This window comes from Mobula hypostoma, chromosome 1, assembly GCF_963921235.1.
Source record: "Mobula hypostoma chromosome 1, sMobHyp1.1, whole genome shotgun sequence".
NCBI lineage: Eukaryota > Metazoa > Chordata > Chondrichthyes > Myliobatiformes > Myliobatidae > Mobula > Mobula hypostoma.
In genome coordinates, this window is record NC_086097.1 from 231044540 (window position 1) to 231064262 (window position 19723).

Genomic DNA, 19723 nt, shown 5'->3' on the forward strand with positions numbered 1-19723 from the left:
AGGAGGGGCAGGAGGACAAGCTGGAAGGTAATGGCCCACTCTCTTCTCCTATCAGATTCCTCCTTATTCAGTGCTTTACCTTTTCAACCTGTCACCTCCATGCTTCTCACTTCACTCCCCCTCCTCCACCCAGCTGGCCCCACCTATCATCTGTCAGTTATACACCTTCCCCTCCCCCACCTTCTTATTCTGGCCTCTTCCCCCTTCCTTTCCAGACTCTTTATTTCACTGCAGAGTTGCTTCCTGACCTGCTGAGTTCCTTCTGCATCTTGTGTGTGTTACTCTTGCTCGTGATAATGACTTTTGGCAAAGGTTCAGCCAAACAGGAGCTGCAATCAATGCTCGGAGGAAAGCCACTGAAGTATAAAGGAGCAAACAACAGGAATTCTGCAGGTGCTGGAAATTCAAGCCACACACATCAAAGTTGCTGGTGAACGCAGCAGGCCAGGCAGCATCTCTAGGAAGAGGTACAGTCGACATTTCAGGCCGAGACCCTTCGTCAGGACTAACTGAAGGAAGAGTGAGTAAGGGATTTGAAAGTTGGAGGGGGAGGGGGAGATAGACATGTCATAGAGATCCTGCTTTCTCTGGCGGACAGAGCGTAGGTGTTCAGCAAAGCGGTCTTTTATATATTGGCGAGACCCGACACAGACTGGGAGACCGCTTTGCTGAACACCTACGCTCTGTCTGCCAGAGAAAGCAGGATCTCCTAGTGGCCACACATTTTAATTCCACATCCCATTCCCATTCTGACATGTCTGTCCACGGCCTCCTCTACTGTAAAGATGAAGCCACACTCAGGTTGGAGGAACAACACCTCATATTCCGTCTGGGTAGCCTCCAACCTGATGGCATGAACATCGACTTCTCTAACTTCTGCTAATGCCCCACCTCCCCCTCGTACCCCATCTGTTTTTATACACACATTCTTTCTCTCACTCTCCTTTTTCTCCCTCTGTCCCTCTGACTATACCCCTTGCCCATCCTCTGGGTCCCCCCCCCTTGTCTTTCTTCCCGGACCTCCTGTCCCATGATCCTCTCATATCCCTTTTGCCTATCACCTGTCCAGCTCTCGGCTCTATCCCTCCCCCTCCTGTCTTCTCCTATCATTTTGGATCTCCCCCTCCCCCTTTCAAATCTCTTACTAACTCTTCCTTCAGTTAGTCCTGACGAAGGGTCTCGGCCTGAAACGTCGACTGTACCTCTTCCTAGAGATGCTGCCTGGCCTGCTGCGTTCACCAGCAACTTTGATGTGTGTTGCATGAAGTATAAAGGAGAATGATAAGTCTTATAAGAGCAGAACATCTGCTGCTAGTCATGCAATCCAAAGTGGTATCTCTTGTTCAGTTCACTTTACAAAGTGAACTTCCTCTCCATTTTATTATTTATTGGGGTACAGCTTGGAATAGGCCTTTCTGGCCCTCTGAGCCACGCCACCCAGCAATTCCCTGATTTAATCCTAGCCTAATCATGGGCCAATTTACAATGGCCAATTAACCCTACCAATTGGTATGTCTTTGGACTGTGGAAGGAAACCAGAGCCCCCGGAGGAAACCTACGTGGTCACGGAGAAAACATGCAAGCTCCTAACAGGCAGTGCTCACAGGCATTAAACCAACACAAACAACAAACATAAGGCAAAATGAGTAACATGTATTAAGTAGCTTATAATATGCAATTTATTTAGTGCCTTCCATAATATCAGGACATCCAGAAGTATTTTATAGTAAAGCAACTGAAGGTATATTTTTTGAAGTGTGTTATGTATGCAAGAACTGCTTTTATTCTTAATAAGTCATAGAGAAGTACAGCACAGAAAAAGGCCCTTCTAGTTCATGCTGAAACCATTTAGCTGCCTACTCCCATCAACCTGCACTAGGACCACAGCCCTACATATCCCTAATATCCATGTACCTATCCAAACTTCTCTTAAACATTTAAATCAAGCTTGCATGCACTACTTGTGCTGCCAGCTCGTTCCACACACTCGCGACCCTCTGAGTGCAGACATTTCCCCTCATGTTCCCCTTAAACCTCTCACCTTTCACCCTTAACCCATGACCTCTGGTTGCGGTCCAAAAAGCCTGTTTGTATTTACCCTATCAAGACCGCTGATAATTTTGTATACCTCTATCAAATCTCCTCTCAATCTTCTAAAGAATACAGTCCTAACCTATTCAATCTTTCCTTATAACTCAAGTCCTCCAGACCTGGCAACATCCTTGTAAGTTTTTTCTGTACTCTTTCAACCTTGTTTATACCCTTCCTGTAGGTAGGTGACCAATACTCCAAGTTAGGCCTCACCAATCTCTTATAAACTTTAACATAACATCCCATCTCCTGTACTAAATACTTTGATTTAAGAAGGCCAATGTGTCAAAAGCTTTCTTTATGACCCTCTTTACCTGTGATGCCACTTTCAACTAATTCCCAGATCCCTTTGTCGTACTACACTCCTCAGTTCATTGTGTAAGACCTACCCTAGTTGGTTCTACAAAAGTGCAAACCCTCACACTTGTCTGCATTAAATTCCATCTGCTATGTGTTACCTATATTTCATGGGTAAAGTGAGAATGGTACAAAGCACTTCATGTGAGACACATTTAACACCTCAGGGTCACGTGTTGCTCACTGACAATAATTTGCCTCCAAACTGGAGGTTCTGGTTTCAGACGTCACTCCAGAGACTGAGAAACAGATCTAGGCTAGAGAGACCGCTGCATTGTTGGAGGGGCTGACATTCAGCTATTGAACTGAAGTTCTCTCTGCTTCTTAGATAAATACCACTGGTCCCATGGGCTTGTTTCATAGAAGATCAGAGCAATTTGCTCACATGCTGGGGCCAATATTTATCCCATAGTCAATCCAAGTGTTATGTTTAATTTTTGTTAAATTTTTAATTGGACATGTTAATTTGCCCTGAAGCTATTTGTCTCAGACTGAATGAGCATCATGTAAAATGCAGACTGCAAAGCCAAGTACTCAGAAACTGCATTTCCTATTCCACCTAATTAGATCCCCTGAATTGCTGACATTTACAACAACCTCTCCTTTTATGTCTAGCAATGGGCTTTCAGAGCTTCAGTCCTGCCCTTTGATCACTGATTTGTGATTCCATTTCTAAATTTGAGCTGTTAACAAAAGTCTTTATTAGGCTTACAACTGAACTGAGGGGAGATCATTTTGGCTGTGACCGTTTACTCAGGAACACAAAACAGGAAATGCTGGAAATACTGTATAGGGCAAGTAGCAACTGCGGAGAAAAACTGACTTCAGGTTGTTGATACTTCATTACAAGTGCCACTTATTCTGTGATGTTTTTATAGTTCAGAGGAGAAGATAAACTGATGTCAGACAGCCAGTATTAAGCTACTGCAAGAAAGAGGTCAGTACACCAAACAAGAGATCCCCTCTTGTCAGAAAACAATGTTAGGGGCAACACTCACAAAATGCTGGAGGAACTCGGCATATCAGACAGCATCTACGGAGGGGAATAAACAGTCAACTTTGGGCTGAGACCCTTTGTCAGGACTCTAAGGCCCAGTTCTGTTGAAGGGTCTTGGCACGAAATATCAACTGTTTATTCCTCTCCACTCATGCTGCCTGACCGGCTGAGTTCCTCCAGCATTTTGTAGGTGTTGCTCTGAGCAAGTGGAGAGAGAAAAATAAGGCTTTTTTCTACTGTTTACTTAATCATTAACACCAGTAGACATCACTTGCAGTTACTTCATAACATCTGTGAATCAGGGTTCCTTGGCACGAGACACGCTTATATAAAAGCCAATAAAAGTCTTCACCCTGCTCACCCCCAAATCTTCCCAAACCAACTCCTACCTCAGGCACCCGCAGTCTTCTGTTCTGTATGTCACATGTTAGAAAGATATTAAGGTTGTCAGATTAAGACTAACAAGAATGGTACCAAATGTCAGAGTATTTCATCTCATGTTTTTTGAGGTGAGTAAGTTTGCCAAAAAACCAACCAAGGTGAGATACTAATAAAATGAAAACCATGGGGATATCAAGGAACACCATTACACTGAAATATGGAAAGATATACAGAAAGTGCAAGGAATACTCAGCTGGTCAAACAGCATCTGTAAGGGAGAAAAATAGAGTCAACATGTCAGGATAATGACCCTTCATCAGAACACAAGAATGGAAACTAAAACCCATTGAAGGTAGCAAGATAACAAAGAGATACACATATCCCTCAGGAATCAGGAGAGCTAAAAGAAAACACACGGCAAAACAGCAGTGAGGTCATGGCACATATCGAGATTACAGAGGACTTGCTGCCTTGAAGCAAATACCCAGGGCCTGAGCTTGTGGGGGGCTGGTGCAGAAATTGCAAGGGCCCTAGCAGAGATATTGAAAATGCCCTTAGCTACGGGTGAGGTGTTGGAGGATTGGATGATAGCAAATACTGTTTAAGAAAGGCTCTAAAAATAAGCCAGGAAATTATAGGCCAGAGAACCTGACACTTGCAGTGGACAAGTTACTGGAAAGTATTTTAAGGAACCAGATATATATGACTTTGGATGGGCAGAATGAAGGATAGTCAACATGGCTTTGCGCGTGGTAGGTCATGTCTCACTAATCTTAAAGAGTTTTTCATGGAATTTACCAGGAAAGTCGATAAAGGCAAGGCAGTTGACAAAGTCCCACATTGGAGGTTGGTTAAGAAGTTGATTTGCTTGGTATTCAGGACAAGGTATTAAATTGGATTAGACATTGGCTTCGTGGAAGAAGCAAGAGAGTGGTAATAGAGGTTGCCTCTCTGGCTGGAGACCTGTGACTAGTGGTGTGCTGCAGGGATCATTGCTGTGCCCATTGTTCTTTGTCACCAATACTAATGATCAGAATGATAATGCAGTGTATTGGATCAGTAATTGGTGGATTGCACCACCACTGGGGACGTAGTGGACAGCGAGGAAGGCTCTCATAGCTAGCAGCAGGATCTGGACCAGTGCAAAAAATGGGCTGAAAAATGGCAGATGAAATTTAATGCAGATAAATGTGAGGTGTTGCACTTTGGGAAGATAAACAAGAGTAGGACTTATATGGTGAATAATGCAGAGTGTGGTAGAACGAGGGATCTGGGAATACAGATCCACAATTCATTGAAAGTGGTGTCACAGGTAGATAGGGCCATAAAGAGAGCTTTTGGCACATTGACCTTCATGAGTCAAAGTACTGAGTACTGAAGTTGGGATGTTGTGTTGAAGTTGTTTAAGATATTGGTAAGGCCTAATTTGAGGTAGTGTGAGCAGTTCGGGTCACCTACCTACAGTGCAGGAAAGATATCGATCAGATCGCAATGAAAATTTACAAGGGTGTTGCCAGGCTTCAGGACCTGAATTATAGGGAAAGGTTGAATAGGTTAGGACTTTATTCTCTAAGGTGTAAGAGAATGAGGGAAAGATTTGATAGAGGCATACAGAATTATGACGAGTATCGGTAGGGTAAATGCAAGCAGGCTTTTTCCACTGACATTGAGTGAGAGTAGAACTACAGGCCATGGGTTAAGGGTGTAACATGAAATGTTTAAGGGGAACATGAGAGGGGCCTTCTTCACTCAGAGGGTGGTGAGAGTGTGAAATGAACTCCCAGTGAAGTGGATGCTGGTTCAATTTCAACATTTAAGATAAATTTGGATGGGTAAAATGGGATGGGGCAATGGAGGGTTATGGTCTAGGTGCAGGTCAAAGGGTTTAGGCAGATTAGTAGTATGGCATAGACTAGATGGGCCAAACGTCCTGTTTCTGTGTTGTAGTGTTTTATGATTCTAGGAATAAGAAACTGAAACTCTTCAAATGGGAACCCCAGGAAGAAGAGGGTTTTTTTTTTGCTTGAATTACTATTCCATCCATGGCTACATCTCTTTCCTTGAAGTCTTTTCTCTCTCTCGAAGCTCTTCGCTTCAATGGGTTTTCGTTCGGTTCCATTTGCCCATTACCCTCAATGAAGGCTCTTTCTTTCCTTGTGTTTGATAAAGTATTTCTGCGGCCCCGTTCTGATGAACAGTCATTTCTGTGAAATATTGACTCTGCTTCTCTCTCTGTGGATGCTGCCTTTGAAGTATTCACAGCACTTTCTACCTTTGTTTCAGTTTTCCAGCATCTTCAGTTTTTTTGTCTGTTTCAAATACTGAAGCATTGAATCATGCTGCTGGAATTCCATCACTCATTATGCCTAGCTGATAAATTGTTTGCAGCATTATGTGGGAGGAAAGTCAGCTGAAGGGCTGTCCCCATTCTATTCCTGCACAACATTTTTAAAAAGCTTTATGAGGTTTGGACATGAACCTGGCCTCCAGTTGACTTTTTGTGACCAAGGAGCTTGTGAAAAAGAATACTATTTATCCTGGTGATTAAGGAATGAAATTAGAGGGGCTAAATTGAGTGGAACAGATGTCTGGAGCACAAAAACTCTCCTCTATACGCATATTTAAAAATTCATTTTATCAATAGACAAAACATACTGTATACTAAGTTTCACTCTGGGTGGCATATGAGCTCTTTGGTAAATTTTGTCACTGCTCGGTGGCTTAGGGCTACTGTTTGGATGCTGGTTGTGTTGAGGTACTTCGTAAGTGAAGTTAGCTTTATATCACTTAAATTTAGGAGAGATAAGGAGACAAGGGAGAAAAAAAAGAACCTACGAATTCAACTGTTTATCTGTCACTCACGTTACTTAGTTTCAGCAAAATTGAGCATAGCTAGCAAGTCAATGAAGCCAACAGTTAAGCTATATGTCATATCAGAACATAGAACAGTACAGCACCAGAACACGCCCTTTGGCCCTCAATGTTGTGCCAAACCAATTAAATTAGTTATCAAATGGCCAGCTGAACTAAACCCCTCTGCCATATCCTTCCATTTTGCATGATCCTCTTGCTCCTGGTGTGTGTATGGAATGCCCTGAGTCTCTCTTTAATCCTACTTGCCATGTCAAGAGTTACATTTCACATGGAATACTCTGCTGAGGGAACGAGACAATTTGGAAATCTTCTGCGACGGGTCTGTCTGGAAAATCTGAGAAATAATTACAAACCATTGGATATGTCTGTGGGAATTAGAGAGGAAAAAGCAGTACCTTGATCCTCTGATCATCTGTATCTGCGACTGTTGCAACACGGATCAACATTGGGTTACGCTTGTCCACAGCTTCCAGTTTCATATTCACTTGGAAACCATGGGATGGCCTCTGGAAAAGTATTCAGCATGGTCACATTACATGTAGAAATTTAATTAAATTAAAACAATTAATCACCCATATTAACAATATGCCCAAGGAAAATTTAGCTCTTTTATGATTTTTGTAAGACTGTAAAATTATAAATAATGGGCTGTAAGTGGACCCATAGAAAACCACCAGCAGTATTCTCCCTACAGATTAGCTCTGCTCCAGCTTCCATACTTTTCTGTTGAAACACGGAAGTCATGCAAGCTGAACCTACTCTGCCACAGGGCTCAGCACCACATCCGTCACTGATGTTCTGAGATGAGGAGCCAAACATACTTTGCTTCTTAGCTTTCTGTCAGCCATGCTGGGCATAAACAGCACACTCTCATTCGTTTAAAGGTTAATAGCTTATTTATTTTCCTTCATTTACATGTTTTACTTAATTTGTTAAATATTTAATATGCTAATTAAATATATATTGCTTTAATTTGTCTTAAACCTGTTTTAGTTATTACAAGGAATTCAAACCTTTTTAATGTTTCTAACCAATTTGAGAAATAACCAGAAACAATTAAAAGCCCTTTGAAAGAGGCAACTTACCAAAATGCTTCTGGGTTGCTCTGGGTCTAGGTGTTGGGGCCTGCAGCCTAAGGCCTAATATCCTGACCCACTTCCATCTCATTAAATGGAAGGAAACACTGGCACACAGCACAGCAGTGGGATCCAGACCTTCAGGCTGATCAATCCCAGTATGTCGTCAATGCTAAATATGACTGAGGAGGAACCTCGCAGGGCAGGTCTAGGATTGGGGATAGATCAAGCATGATCCAGTCTATTAAATGCAAATTATAAATAACTAAGGTGAATCAATTTTATCATGTAATCTTCTAATAATAAATTCCACTATTTGGTGTTTCTATAATGCAATGCACTCAGCTCTTTCTAATAATTGGGGCATTCTAAGGTTGCAAAAGACAAAGTATTACACACTTTGACACACATTATTATAATTTATCCACAACTACAACATGAAACCCTCCACTTTAAATATACCCAAATAACTTGGCCTCCACAACCTTCTGTGGCAGCGAATTCCACAGATTCACCATCCTCTAGCTATAGAAATTCACCCTCATCTCTGTTCTAAATGGATGTCCCTCTAATCTGAGATTGTGCCCTCTGGACCTAGACTCCCCCACTGCAGGAAACATTCTCTCCACGTCCACTCTACCTTTAGCACCGAAGGCTAACCCACATGTAAGTAAAGAAACAAGAACAAAAAAAAAGACAGAGCAAGAATTAATTCCAGTAAAAGTAGGACCTTATGAAATATTTAGCTCCTGCAGGGATTGTAAATGTTTGGTTTGGCACTAGTACACTCTGTAGTGAATTTTTAAATAATTCAGCAAAACGCTCCCATTAACTGCGGTTTTTTACGTTATGTTACATTATGAGGCTGTTTCATCATTGTGGCTGATATCATTGCATTTTGGAATGATAGGTGACCTCATAAACCTTAAAAGGAAGAACAAGAATTAAATCTTGTTTTTTTAGTGAATACTGTTAACTAAAGTGGTTAATATGCAATTACAACATGCAATTATTTCTTTGTGTTTATTATAACTGTACAACTACATTCAATATATTGCTTGATACTTACGGCTACTCTATAAAATTTAATTTGATCAGTTTGCTAAACAGTAACGTACTATTTTGAAAGCACGGGCTGGAGCTGATATAGCACCCAGATCTTCGAGGTATTTCCTCCACGAAAAATTTTCATGGTAGCCTGAAATATTAAAAGAAAGTTACAAACTGTACTGTGCAGGAGTACAATCCAAAAGGGAATCAGGTTTAATATCACTGTGAAATTTGTTGTCTTTGCAGCAACTGTAGAATGCAATACATAACAATAGAAACAAAACTGAATTACTGTAAATATATATATAATAGTTAAATTAAATAAGTAGGGCAAAAATAGAAATAAAAATTAGTGAAATAACAAAGTAATTCAAAACATGGAGAGTACAACTACCCACAGAACACAAAATCTTGAGGTCCACTTTTATGACACAACAAATTGATAAAGTCATTCATTTTCTATGTAAAAATGTATAGAAAATAAGAACATATTACAAAAAAAGACTGATAATTCTGGGGTGAAATAACACCATATGCATGTAACATTGTTTTATTAGAAGCATATTGAATTTGTGATAAGGAGATGTACTAATCGTGTTTGTTTTTTCAAAACAAACAACCCTTTGCTTTATCAGAGTGTGGGTGACAGCACCTGGTGGATGATCAGTAATATTTTTGAAAAAAAATCTTCTGAAGGTGAGGAAAGAATTAACAAAGTGGAAGACAGGGAGAGAAAATGTGCAATAATGTTAAGTTAGAAGAGGAGAAAGTGAGCGTTGGAGACTGAGGAGCAACAGCAGCCAGCTGTGATGTTGAAGGATTGCTGTTGCCGTAAGTCAACATGTGATTTATTGAGATGCAGTGCGGAGTAGGGCCTTCCGGCCCTTCAAGCTGTACCACCCGACACCCCCAATTTAACCCTAGCCTAATCACAGGTCAATTTACAATGATCAATTAACCTACCAATCAGTATGCCTTTCGACGGTGGGAAGAAACCAGAGCACCCGGAGTAAACACACACAGTCACGGGAAGAATGTACAAACTCCTTACAGACAGTGGCGGGATCAATGATAGACAAGTTCTTTTTCTAGACCTCCAAAGAGACTTGAAAGTACCCTCAAAGAAGTGATGCAAATTGTGAGTTACAATAAGAAATCTGTATTGAATCACTAGTGCTTCGGTCTTTATTTTGTGCAGCAGATCCCAGAGCAGAGTGCCCAACTTGCATTGAACTTGTCTTCATTGAAATAAATGTCAATATTAATTTTTTTATAGAGAAAAGACAAGTTTATTGCCTCAGTTTATGGAATTTAATAGCATAAAAATCATATGTAATATTTAACATTTGTATGATCTTAAAACAGGTTGATAGGATTTCCTTCCAATCGTAGCTGCTAAAAATAAAAAGCAAGATATCTAACAGCTGTGCACAAGTACTGTGGCTGGGAAGAGAATACTGACTGATAATTTCCTCATAATCCTTGGTACGATGGAGAACACACACAGTCAGAATCATGTTTATTATCACTGTCTTAAATGATATGAAATGTGTTGTTTTGCTGCAGGAATACAGTGCTAAGTCATAAAATTACTATAAATTACAAAATAAATAGTGCAAAAGAAAACAAGACAGGCTCATAGGCTGATGAACCAATCAGTAATTTCACAACGGAACTGTACCTTCCTCCTGATGGTAGCAACGCAAAGAGGGTATGTCCTGGATGGTGAGGGTCCTTAATGAAGGAAGCAGTCTTCGAGGCACTTCCTCCTGAAGAAGACCTTGATGGTGGGAAGGGTTGTGCCAGTGATGATACTGGTTAAGTCTACAATGACCTGCAGCCTTTTATGATCACGTGTGTTGGAGGCTCCTGGCCAAGCGAAGATGCAACCAGGCAGAAGGCAATCCACCGTGCAAGTCTTCAGTGACGTACCAAATCTCCTCAAGCTCTAATGCAGTTGAGTTACTGGCACACCTTCATCTTGACTGCATCAATGTGTTGGACCCAGGACCAATCCTCCAATATGTGGACATCCAGGAACTTGCAGCTGATCACTTTTTCCACCATCAACCCCTCAATGAGGATTGGTGTGTGTTCTCCCAACTTCCCCTCCTGGAGTCCACAATCAATTTCCTGGTCCTGCTGACGTTGAGTGCAAGGCTATTGTTGAAACACCACTCAACCACCCAATCTATCCCACTCCTGTATCCCTCCTCATTGTCACCTGAGATTCTACCAACAACAATGGTGTCATCTACAAATTTATTGACGGGGTTTGAGTGCTTAGCCAAACAATTACTCGTGTAGAGAGAGCAGTGGGCTAAGCACACATCTTTGAGGTAAGGTTGTGTTGATAGTCAGCAAGAAGGAAATGTTATTATTGATCCACACTGACTGTGATCTCCTGATGAGGAAGTCTAGGATCCAGTTGTAGAAGAAAGTACAGAAACTCAGGTTTCAAAGCTCATTGTTGAGATGCCGGCATTGAATGCCAAGCTGTAATCAATAGACAGCAGCCTGTCTTATGTTTTGCTGTTTTCTAGGTACTCTAGTGCAGAGTGGAAAACTGGTGAGACTGTGTCCGCCTGTTGTAGCAGTAGGCAAACTGCAGCAGACCAGGCCCCTACTCAGGCAGGAGTTCATTCTGGCCATAACCAATCTCCCAAAGCACTTAATTACGATAGACGTGAGTGCTACCAGTCAATTATCGTTGAGATGGCTTGCCCTACTCTTCTTGGGAATTAATATGATTACTGCCCCTTTGAAGCAAGTGGGAACCTCAGACCCCAACAGTGAGAGGTTGAAGATGTCTTTGAATTCTCCTGCCAGGTGGTTAGCACAAATTGTCAGTAGGCAGCCTGGTGCCGAGTACCTTGCAAGGGTTCACCGTTCTGAACCAAGTTCAGACATCGACTTCTGAGAAAGAGATCACAGGATCACCGGATACTGAATGAAGTTGTAGGAGTGTAGTTCCCAAGCTCATCATGGAGTGAAACATCATCACCCTTTATGCTGTTCGGCTTCACCTTATAGGAAGAAATGGCATGCAAACCTTGCCACAGTTGTCGCACATCTGATTGTGTCTCTAATTTCACAGCGATTGCCTCTTTGCTTTATTATGACCTTCCACAGGTTGTACCTGGACTTATGGGACTCTGGATCTCCGGACTTGAACACCGCGAATCTCCTGGTTTGTCCAGAGTTTCTGGTTTTGAAAACTCAAGTATGTTCTTGAAGGCACACACTCATCCGCACAGGTCTTGATGAAGACGCTGATTTCATCCATTACCTGCACTGTCCTACATTATGTGGTTCCTTAAGGTTGTCATAGCCGGGGCAGTTGGTGGGGATAAGCTCCCAGTACCTATTAAATGCTCCTAATGGAGTGCACCTCAAGTAGCCTCTGACCACTGAGTCCAGCTCCTGGTATTCACATGCGGCTGAGCTACTAAGCCCAACGGAAACGTTTTTCCTGGCAGAGAAGAGGCAAAGGAGTGTTACTGGATGGCACCTTAAAACCAGGCACTTTGGGCAGATTGGCAGCTCATCCAAGAGAAAGAAAACTCTGATCTCAAACCTCCGCTGCTTTGCGGACGTACACACTCATGGGGAAGGCTTCAGGAGTAAACCCCGAGGGGAAAATATGGAGCTGGAGTTCCTATGGCAATCCTACATTGAATTCAATGCCAATGGGCGAATCCTGTGACTCTGCTGGTGCCAATCTATATCAGTCTCTGCCATTCCTTTGGGTTCATCTGATACATGTAGAGGGGGAGCTTGTTTTATGGGCAACAGTTTGCTCTCTATATTTTACTGCTCAGGCTTGCTTATCTAGACAGCTGGGATGCAACATCTATGGTTGACCCTAACCAACGGAGGCCTCATACATCATGTCTCCTAAAATCCAACTCACCTCATTAAAATATCTCTGCCCATCTCTATTTCCTGTCCAAAGAAGGTAACAAGGAGCAGAAAGAATGAATTTCTTTAGGGTACATCATTACTGAATGCCACCACAGCCCCACAAACCCCAGCAGAGAATTGGTCAATATTGATCCAGTGTACCACCAGGCTCAGTGCATTACTATACTCCCAGGTTGTCACACACGCTCTGGTTTACAGAATGGAAGAGAAGAAATGCAATGGCAAGAGGCTCCGGGTTTGAGATACCAGAGGGGAACAAGGCAAACCTCTTCACATTTATGCTTTTACTCTGATGAGTGGATTTGCACGTGTATTTGTATCACACACACAAACACACACAGCACTGCAGAAAATTTAAGTATTAAGTTCCTGACAACAGGACTGGCAAAGAATCGAGAAAGAATATTTGGATAAAAAAAAAGAAGAAATATTTATGGGTCATTGTTATCCAAAATGAAATGTTCTTCTGCATATATATGGGGTGTCAGGGAGGGGTAGCACCTCTGGTGGGGGAACATGTCACGTCCTTTTCAAGGCGGTTAGTCCACCTTTGGTCCCCACCTGGCACTCAGCTCTCACCTGTGGCTCCCCATAGCTGTTTGCATGCGACAACGGCCACACCCCGGGCAATGGCTTCGACAAGCCGGCTAAACCAGGTGAGGGTAGCCGACGGGTCTCAAGTCCTTGGTGGGATAGGGAGTTGTCTATCCCAGCATGTGAAGACAGACTCCGGTGGATTAAGTGGACGAGACCAATGGAAGGTCCAACGGTTAAGATGGCGGTCTTTGCAAGCGTTGTGGAATGTGTAGAGCAGGACAAGACACAGGAGACGTCCTGGTCATCCACTGCACCTAGTCCCATCTCCAGCCGTCTCAACTCTGTCTTGTCACTGGATCCAGAAGGGAATTGGGAAGAGAGAGTGAGGCTGACGCTGCGCAACTCTCCCTCACTTAAATCCAAATCATGCGCTAGTTTCGACACCATCATAATGGTGTCGAGGTCCTCTTTGACGTCGATGATGGACAAACACACACACACACACACACACACACACACACATATATATCTTTTACATTTACCTTCTTTCCCTATCAAGCAAATATTAGATCCAACAAAGAAACATCAAATTGTTCAAGGAGTGTAACACTGAGATGCTGCTTGGTTAAATATCTTATCCAACATTCTAAACACTCGGGTTGCTAGAGTGCCGTTTGTACCTACAACCTTAGGATGTCATGACAAATGTATTACATTGCATTAAGACTAACTATGAAACTGATACAGAGGTCAGTAACCCGACTATCTCTGTCAAATAGTTGTATTTTAATTGCGTTACATGTTTGGGTCAGAGAGTCGCGTTCGGGGTCAGGTTGGGGTTTAGGGACACGGATGTGGGGGAATCAGAGGACAGGACAGAGTCCAAGTCTCTGCTTCATGTTCAAAACCTATTGATCTGGTTATGTGCTGTGAGAGCGGACGAGGGTCCCGCGAGGACAGTGAGTTGTTGGCGGGTTCTGGAATCGGATTTCCACGTGGACAGGAGGAACAAGTTCTGATGATCCCTGGATCCGTGAATTGATGAGACCGGATTTCAAAGTCTAGTATTCAGTGATCAACATGTCCTAGGATTAACGCCAAGGATCACGGCCCCAGGATTGAAGGGGATATCTGGAAGTTGAGACTCATTGGCCAGAGCAGAGTCTGAGAATCTCTATGGGTCTTCTGGGGAAGTCAAAGACTAATGTCTGCAGGCCCAAGTCTGAATCAGCTAGTCAGGGGGCCTGCCCTAGGGTTAAAGGACTGTGTTCAAAGACTCAGGACTCAAAGTACATTTATTATCAAAGTATTTATGCAGTATACAACCTTGAGATTTGTCTTCCCACAGACAGCCATGAAACAGCAAAGAAAACCATGGAACCCTGTTCAAAAAAGAACATCAAACCCTCAATGTGCATAGAACAAATTGTGGAAATGGCACCAAAAAATGAGTGAAAAATACCAAATATAAAACACCAAACCACAGGTCATTGAAACAGTCCAGGAATATTCAGTTCAGCTCAGTTCAATTCAATCCAATGCCACGTTGCTAGTTGACTGCAGGCTGCAGGGTCCCACCGTCCTGATCAAAAACCACACAAAATACCAAAAACAAAGGAGCAACCAGAGACCAGAATCACATCACAATGTGAACCTCAAAGTCCTATTGAAACACAAACAGTACAAGACTACAACTGGATCTGAACGTAGTAGCCCCCTGCTACTAGGAATGCAGCTGGGATACACCAAGTACTGTTGTTTCATTTGCGAATGGGAAAGCCATGCTAAAGAATCCTATTACATTAAAAAGGAATGGCCACTCCATAAGCAGTTGGTTTCAGGACAAAATGTGTGGCTCATAAGCCACTTGTTGACCCAATGATGATATTTTTGCCTCCTCTTCATATAAAACTGGGCTTATGAAAAATTTTGTGAAATCGATGAACAAGGAAGGTGAAGGATTTTGATATTTGAGACAGATGTTACCCAGGGTAACTGATGCCAAGATTAAGAAAGGCATTTTTGTTGGTCCACCAATCAAACAAGTCATCAATGACAAGAATTCAAAGAACCAGAAAAAATCACATGTAAGGCATTTGAGGATGTTGTTGAAAATTCTCCTGACAACTACAGAGCACAAAGCTATGGGCAGCTGGTTGACAGCACACTTCAAGCATACAAAACGATGAAGTGCAACATGTCACTAAACATTCATTTTCTGCATTCCCATTTACACTTCTTCCCTGCAAATCATGCCAGCGTCAGTGATGAGCATGGTAAAAGGTTTCACCAGGATGTTGTGGCCATGGAGAAGTGGTATCAGGGCAACTGGAATCCATCAGTGCCGGCTGATTATTGTTGGCACTTAAGCGAGAAGCCTCAGACACTGAGTCCAAATGAAAATCATCAACAAAACATTTTAAGCATAGTTGAACTATTGGAAAGCATCAGAACTGTTATGCAGTTGAATGCATTACATTCAATAAACGTTAATTTGCTGTTTCTCCAAATACCTATGTGGTCCAAGTAGTCCGAAATTACATTTACATTCAGTATCGAGCGGTCTATCATAACCACAGAAGATTTATGAGGAAGCAGCGCCATCAGAAAAGTCCAGCCATTGCTGCTTGGCTATCATCCATGCCAGTATTCTTTTCCAATCAATTTTGGCCAGCTCCTCTCTTATGTCTCTGTAATTCCCTTTACTCCACTGTAAACCGTTACATCTGACTTTAGCTTCTCCTTCTCACACTGTAGGATGAATTCTACCATATTGTAAGACCATAAGACAAAGGAGCAGAACTCGGCCATTCGGCCCATCAAGTCTGCTCCGCCATTTTATCATGAGCTGATCATTCTCCCATTTAGTCCCACTCCCCCACCTTCTCACCATAACCTTTGATGCCCTGGCTACTCAGATACCTATCAATTTCTGGCTTAAATACACCCAATGACTTGGCCTCCACTGCCGCCCGTGGCAACAAATTATGATCGCCGTCTCCTAAGGGTTCCTTTACCTTAAGCTCTTTAATTATTTCTGGTTCATTGCATAACACCCAATCCAGAATAGCTGATCCCCTAGTGGGCTCACCCACAAGCTGTCTAAAAAGCTACCTTATAGGCATTCTAGAAAATCCCCCTTTTGGGATCCAGCACCAACGTGATTTTCCCTATCTACCTGCATATTGAAATCCCTCATGACTATCCCTTTAGGCACGCATTTTCTCTTTCCCGTTGTAACTTTTAGACCATATCTTTACTATTTAAAGGGAATGAGGGCTCTGGTGTGTTAAAGGGAGCATAGGAATCAGGACCTGGAGAGTTAAAGACACCTACATGTGTTTCAATGGAGCACAGAAAACAGGGCTTGGTGTGGTTCAAAGAGGCAAAGGAAATTGGTCTTTTATATCTAACAGGAGCACAGGAAAGAAAACTCAATGAATCAAAATACTGAATCATGTGGATTTCCAAACAATTAGTTACACACCGATAGATTTGCACAGTATTGCTGCTTTTTCGAAATCAATTATTCCACATTTTCTCAGTGAAATCCATCTACCACTCATCTGTTTACACTTAAAATAAGGCACTTATATCTTGTCCATGTCCTTCTACAGCCTCTTGATTTCTTCTTGGTAGTTTGGCATGCTCCTAATTCGATATATTCAGCAAACTTTTATGTCATTCCTCTTGTAGCCATAGCTGATATATACACAATTGAAAAACAAAGGTTCAAGCACAGACCCCTAGACATCAGTACTTGCATTCCATCAATCCTAGGTTTTCATTTCAAGCATATTCTTTCTTCATGAATGTACATCCCATTAAATCGAGGCGATGTGGACAACAATTTAGGCACTAGGTCAGATTGAAAAGGTCAGGGCGTCGGAGCCCAAGGCTAGGGACAGGCTGATTCAGTTCGCTGCTCCACTCTGCACTGAACTAAGGATCTGTGGACAGACTCTCTTTGTGGACTTTTGCTATTTGCTTGTGTTTATTGTTTGCACGATTTCATTTTTTTTTCTCCGCACACTGTGTGTTGGATGGTCTTCTATATTTTATGGGATCTTTTAGGGTTTTTTTTGCTTTGTCACTGTCTATGAGGAGATGAACCTCAAGGTTACATAATGTATACATTGTTGTTTGTCCATCGTTGACGTCGACCTCGACACCATTAGTCACTTTGAGACTGGATGCGGTGTGTCCGAAGATGACTGGTCAGGCCAATGCGGGCACGAAATGTCCTGGCACATGTTGGGCAGACACGTGTAGGCACTGCAGTTGTTGCGCTGGTGGCTCTGGACTTGCGCAGCTCGTGTTTATGTGGTACTTCAGCAATGCGCCTTGCTTTGTAAGCTAGACAGCCCTTGCGGATGAGGCCACGCCAGGTAGGGCAGTTTTGTGCCAGCGTTTCCCAGGTAGTCGTATCTATGTCAAATGACTTCAGGGAGGCCTTTAGTGTGCCTTTGTAACATTTCTTCTACCCTCCATGTGAGTGTCTTCCAGCAGAGAGTTCCCCAAAAAGGAGCTGCTTGGGTATGCGCTCGTCCAGCATGCGGATGACATGACCTGCCCACCGGGTCTGTGCTCTCATCAGCAGTGTGTGGACTGATGGTAGACTTGCTCTAGACAGAACTTCAGTGTCTGGTACTTTATCTTGCCATCTGATGCCTAATATTCTGCGAAGGCAAGTCATGTGGAAATGGTTGAGCTGTCTTGCATGCCTTCGATACACAGTCCACGTTTTGCAGGCATACAGGAGGGTAGTGAGTACCACAGCTCTGTAGATCTTCAGTTTTGTTGCTGGGCTGATTCCTCGATGTTCCCATACAGTGGAACGCAGTCTACCGAAGGCAGAACTTGCCTTTGCTATTCTACAGTTAACTTCTGTATCAATAGTCACTGCTCGGGGGAGGGTGCTGCCGAGGTCAGTAAACTGGTCCCACTGCCTGTAGTTTCTGTCCTTTGACTGTGATTTTTGGTTCTGTGTACGGTGCGTGAGGAGCAGGCTGGTGCATGACTTCGGTCTTTTTGATGTTGATGGTGAGTCCAAATGTATACATACTTCGATAATAAATGCACCTTGAACTTCAAATAAAATGTGCATTAACTTTCATGACATTTTACCAAAAATCTTCTTAAAATTCAAACACATAAAGGGAATTGGGGAGCAACATATTCTATATTTCTGGTAATGATTACATTATTATGATTTTTCATAAACCATACCCATAGCTATTGAATTATTCAATTATCAGACAGATAATACATTGCATATTTACATAGAAAGATCAAAAACCAACATTACGAATCCCTAATTTTCTACAATTATTCTAAATCCACATGCAACTCTTTAGAATGAAGCAAAGGCTATTTGCATATAATTTTAAATATTTCGGGATCAAACTATCAGCAGGTTACTTGTTGCTCCAGATTCCAGCATCCGCAGTCTCTTGCGATCCACAGAATGACAGAAGACAGAAGACACAGGTTGGAGAGAAAACAAACTTACGAGGAAAGGTTGAGTGAGCTAGGGCTTTTCTCTTTGGAGCAGAGGAGGGTAAGAGGTGACTTGGTATACTAGGTGATCGAGTGGATAGCCAAACACTGTTTTTCCCAGGGTGGAAACGACTAATACAAGGAGGTTAATTGGAGAAAAGAATATTGGGGGGGATGTCATTCTTTACACAGAGAGTGGTGGGTGCGTAGAATACCCCAGTAGGGGTGATGCGTCAAATTTTCTAATCCCCACCATAGCATTTTGCGTGTTACTTTTGTGGTGAAAAATACAAAACAGACACAGATTCAGTAAAATATTAGCACGTGGAATTTGTACATTACTGAGCTGATTCTAAATAGATTTAAAATAAAACTACATTGTACTACTGATAATACTAATCCTTCATCTACTGATAAATACATCAGCATACATCTAGAAATAATGATAAAGCGACTGTATATTATATGCAAACATTATAATGCTATGATACACACATTCATGAGTCAGAAACAGCATTTTTTAGTAGTCAATCTTTGCAATGAAACCATTTCTACAAACAGCATAGGGCCTTCAATTCTGTTTATTAACCAAAGAAACCTATGATGCAATAACTGCAATGAAAAATAAACATGAAGTGTTCTATATGTGAAATTAAGGGAAAATTATAAATTAAAAGGGTGTTCATTAAGTAATTGAAATTCAGCAATAAGCTGTTAAATCTAAATGCTGTATCTTTTCAATACAAGAAGAAAGCTGTGTAATAGTATTTTTGTTGATGAAGAAAAACCTGTTCACACATCATTTTGCAGCAGAGGAGTTTACGGTTACAGTGTTCAGTCTTGGGATAATAACTATGCTGCATTTTCACATTTTTTTTATGCAGCTCTTCTGTCAGCGTTACTTAATTCATTCTCAGCACCTGAGCCTCACTGGCAA

The 19723-nt window shown here is 42.1% G+C and overlaps 1 protein-coding gene across 6 annotated transcripts in view; it reads right to left on the reverse strand.

Annotated features, from left to right (window-relative positions):
- LOC134355649 (lethal(3)malignant brain tumor-like protein 4) overlaps positions 1-19723 on the reverse strand; it is a 427935-nt gene that overhangs the window by 188098 nt on the left and 220114 nt on the right. For all 6 annotated transcript variants that reach the window (XM_063065900.1, XM_063065889.1, XM_063065869.1 and 3 more), the window contains 2 exons: positions 8895-8974; positions 7096-7206 (listed from right to left, as the gene is read on the reverse strand). In XM_063065900.1, the coding sequence (XP_062921970.1) occupies positions 7096-7206; positions 8895-8974 (191 nt within the window). The remainder of the gene's footprint in view (positions 1-7095; positions 7207-8894; positions 8975-19723) is intronic.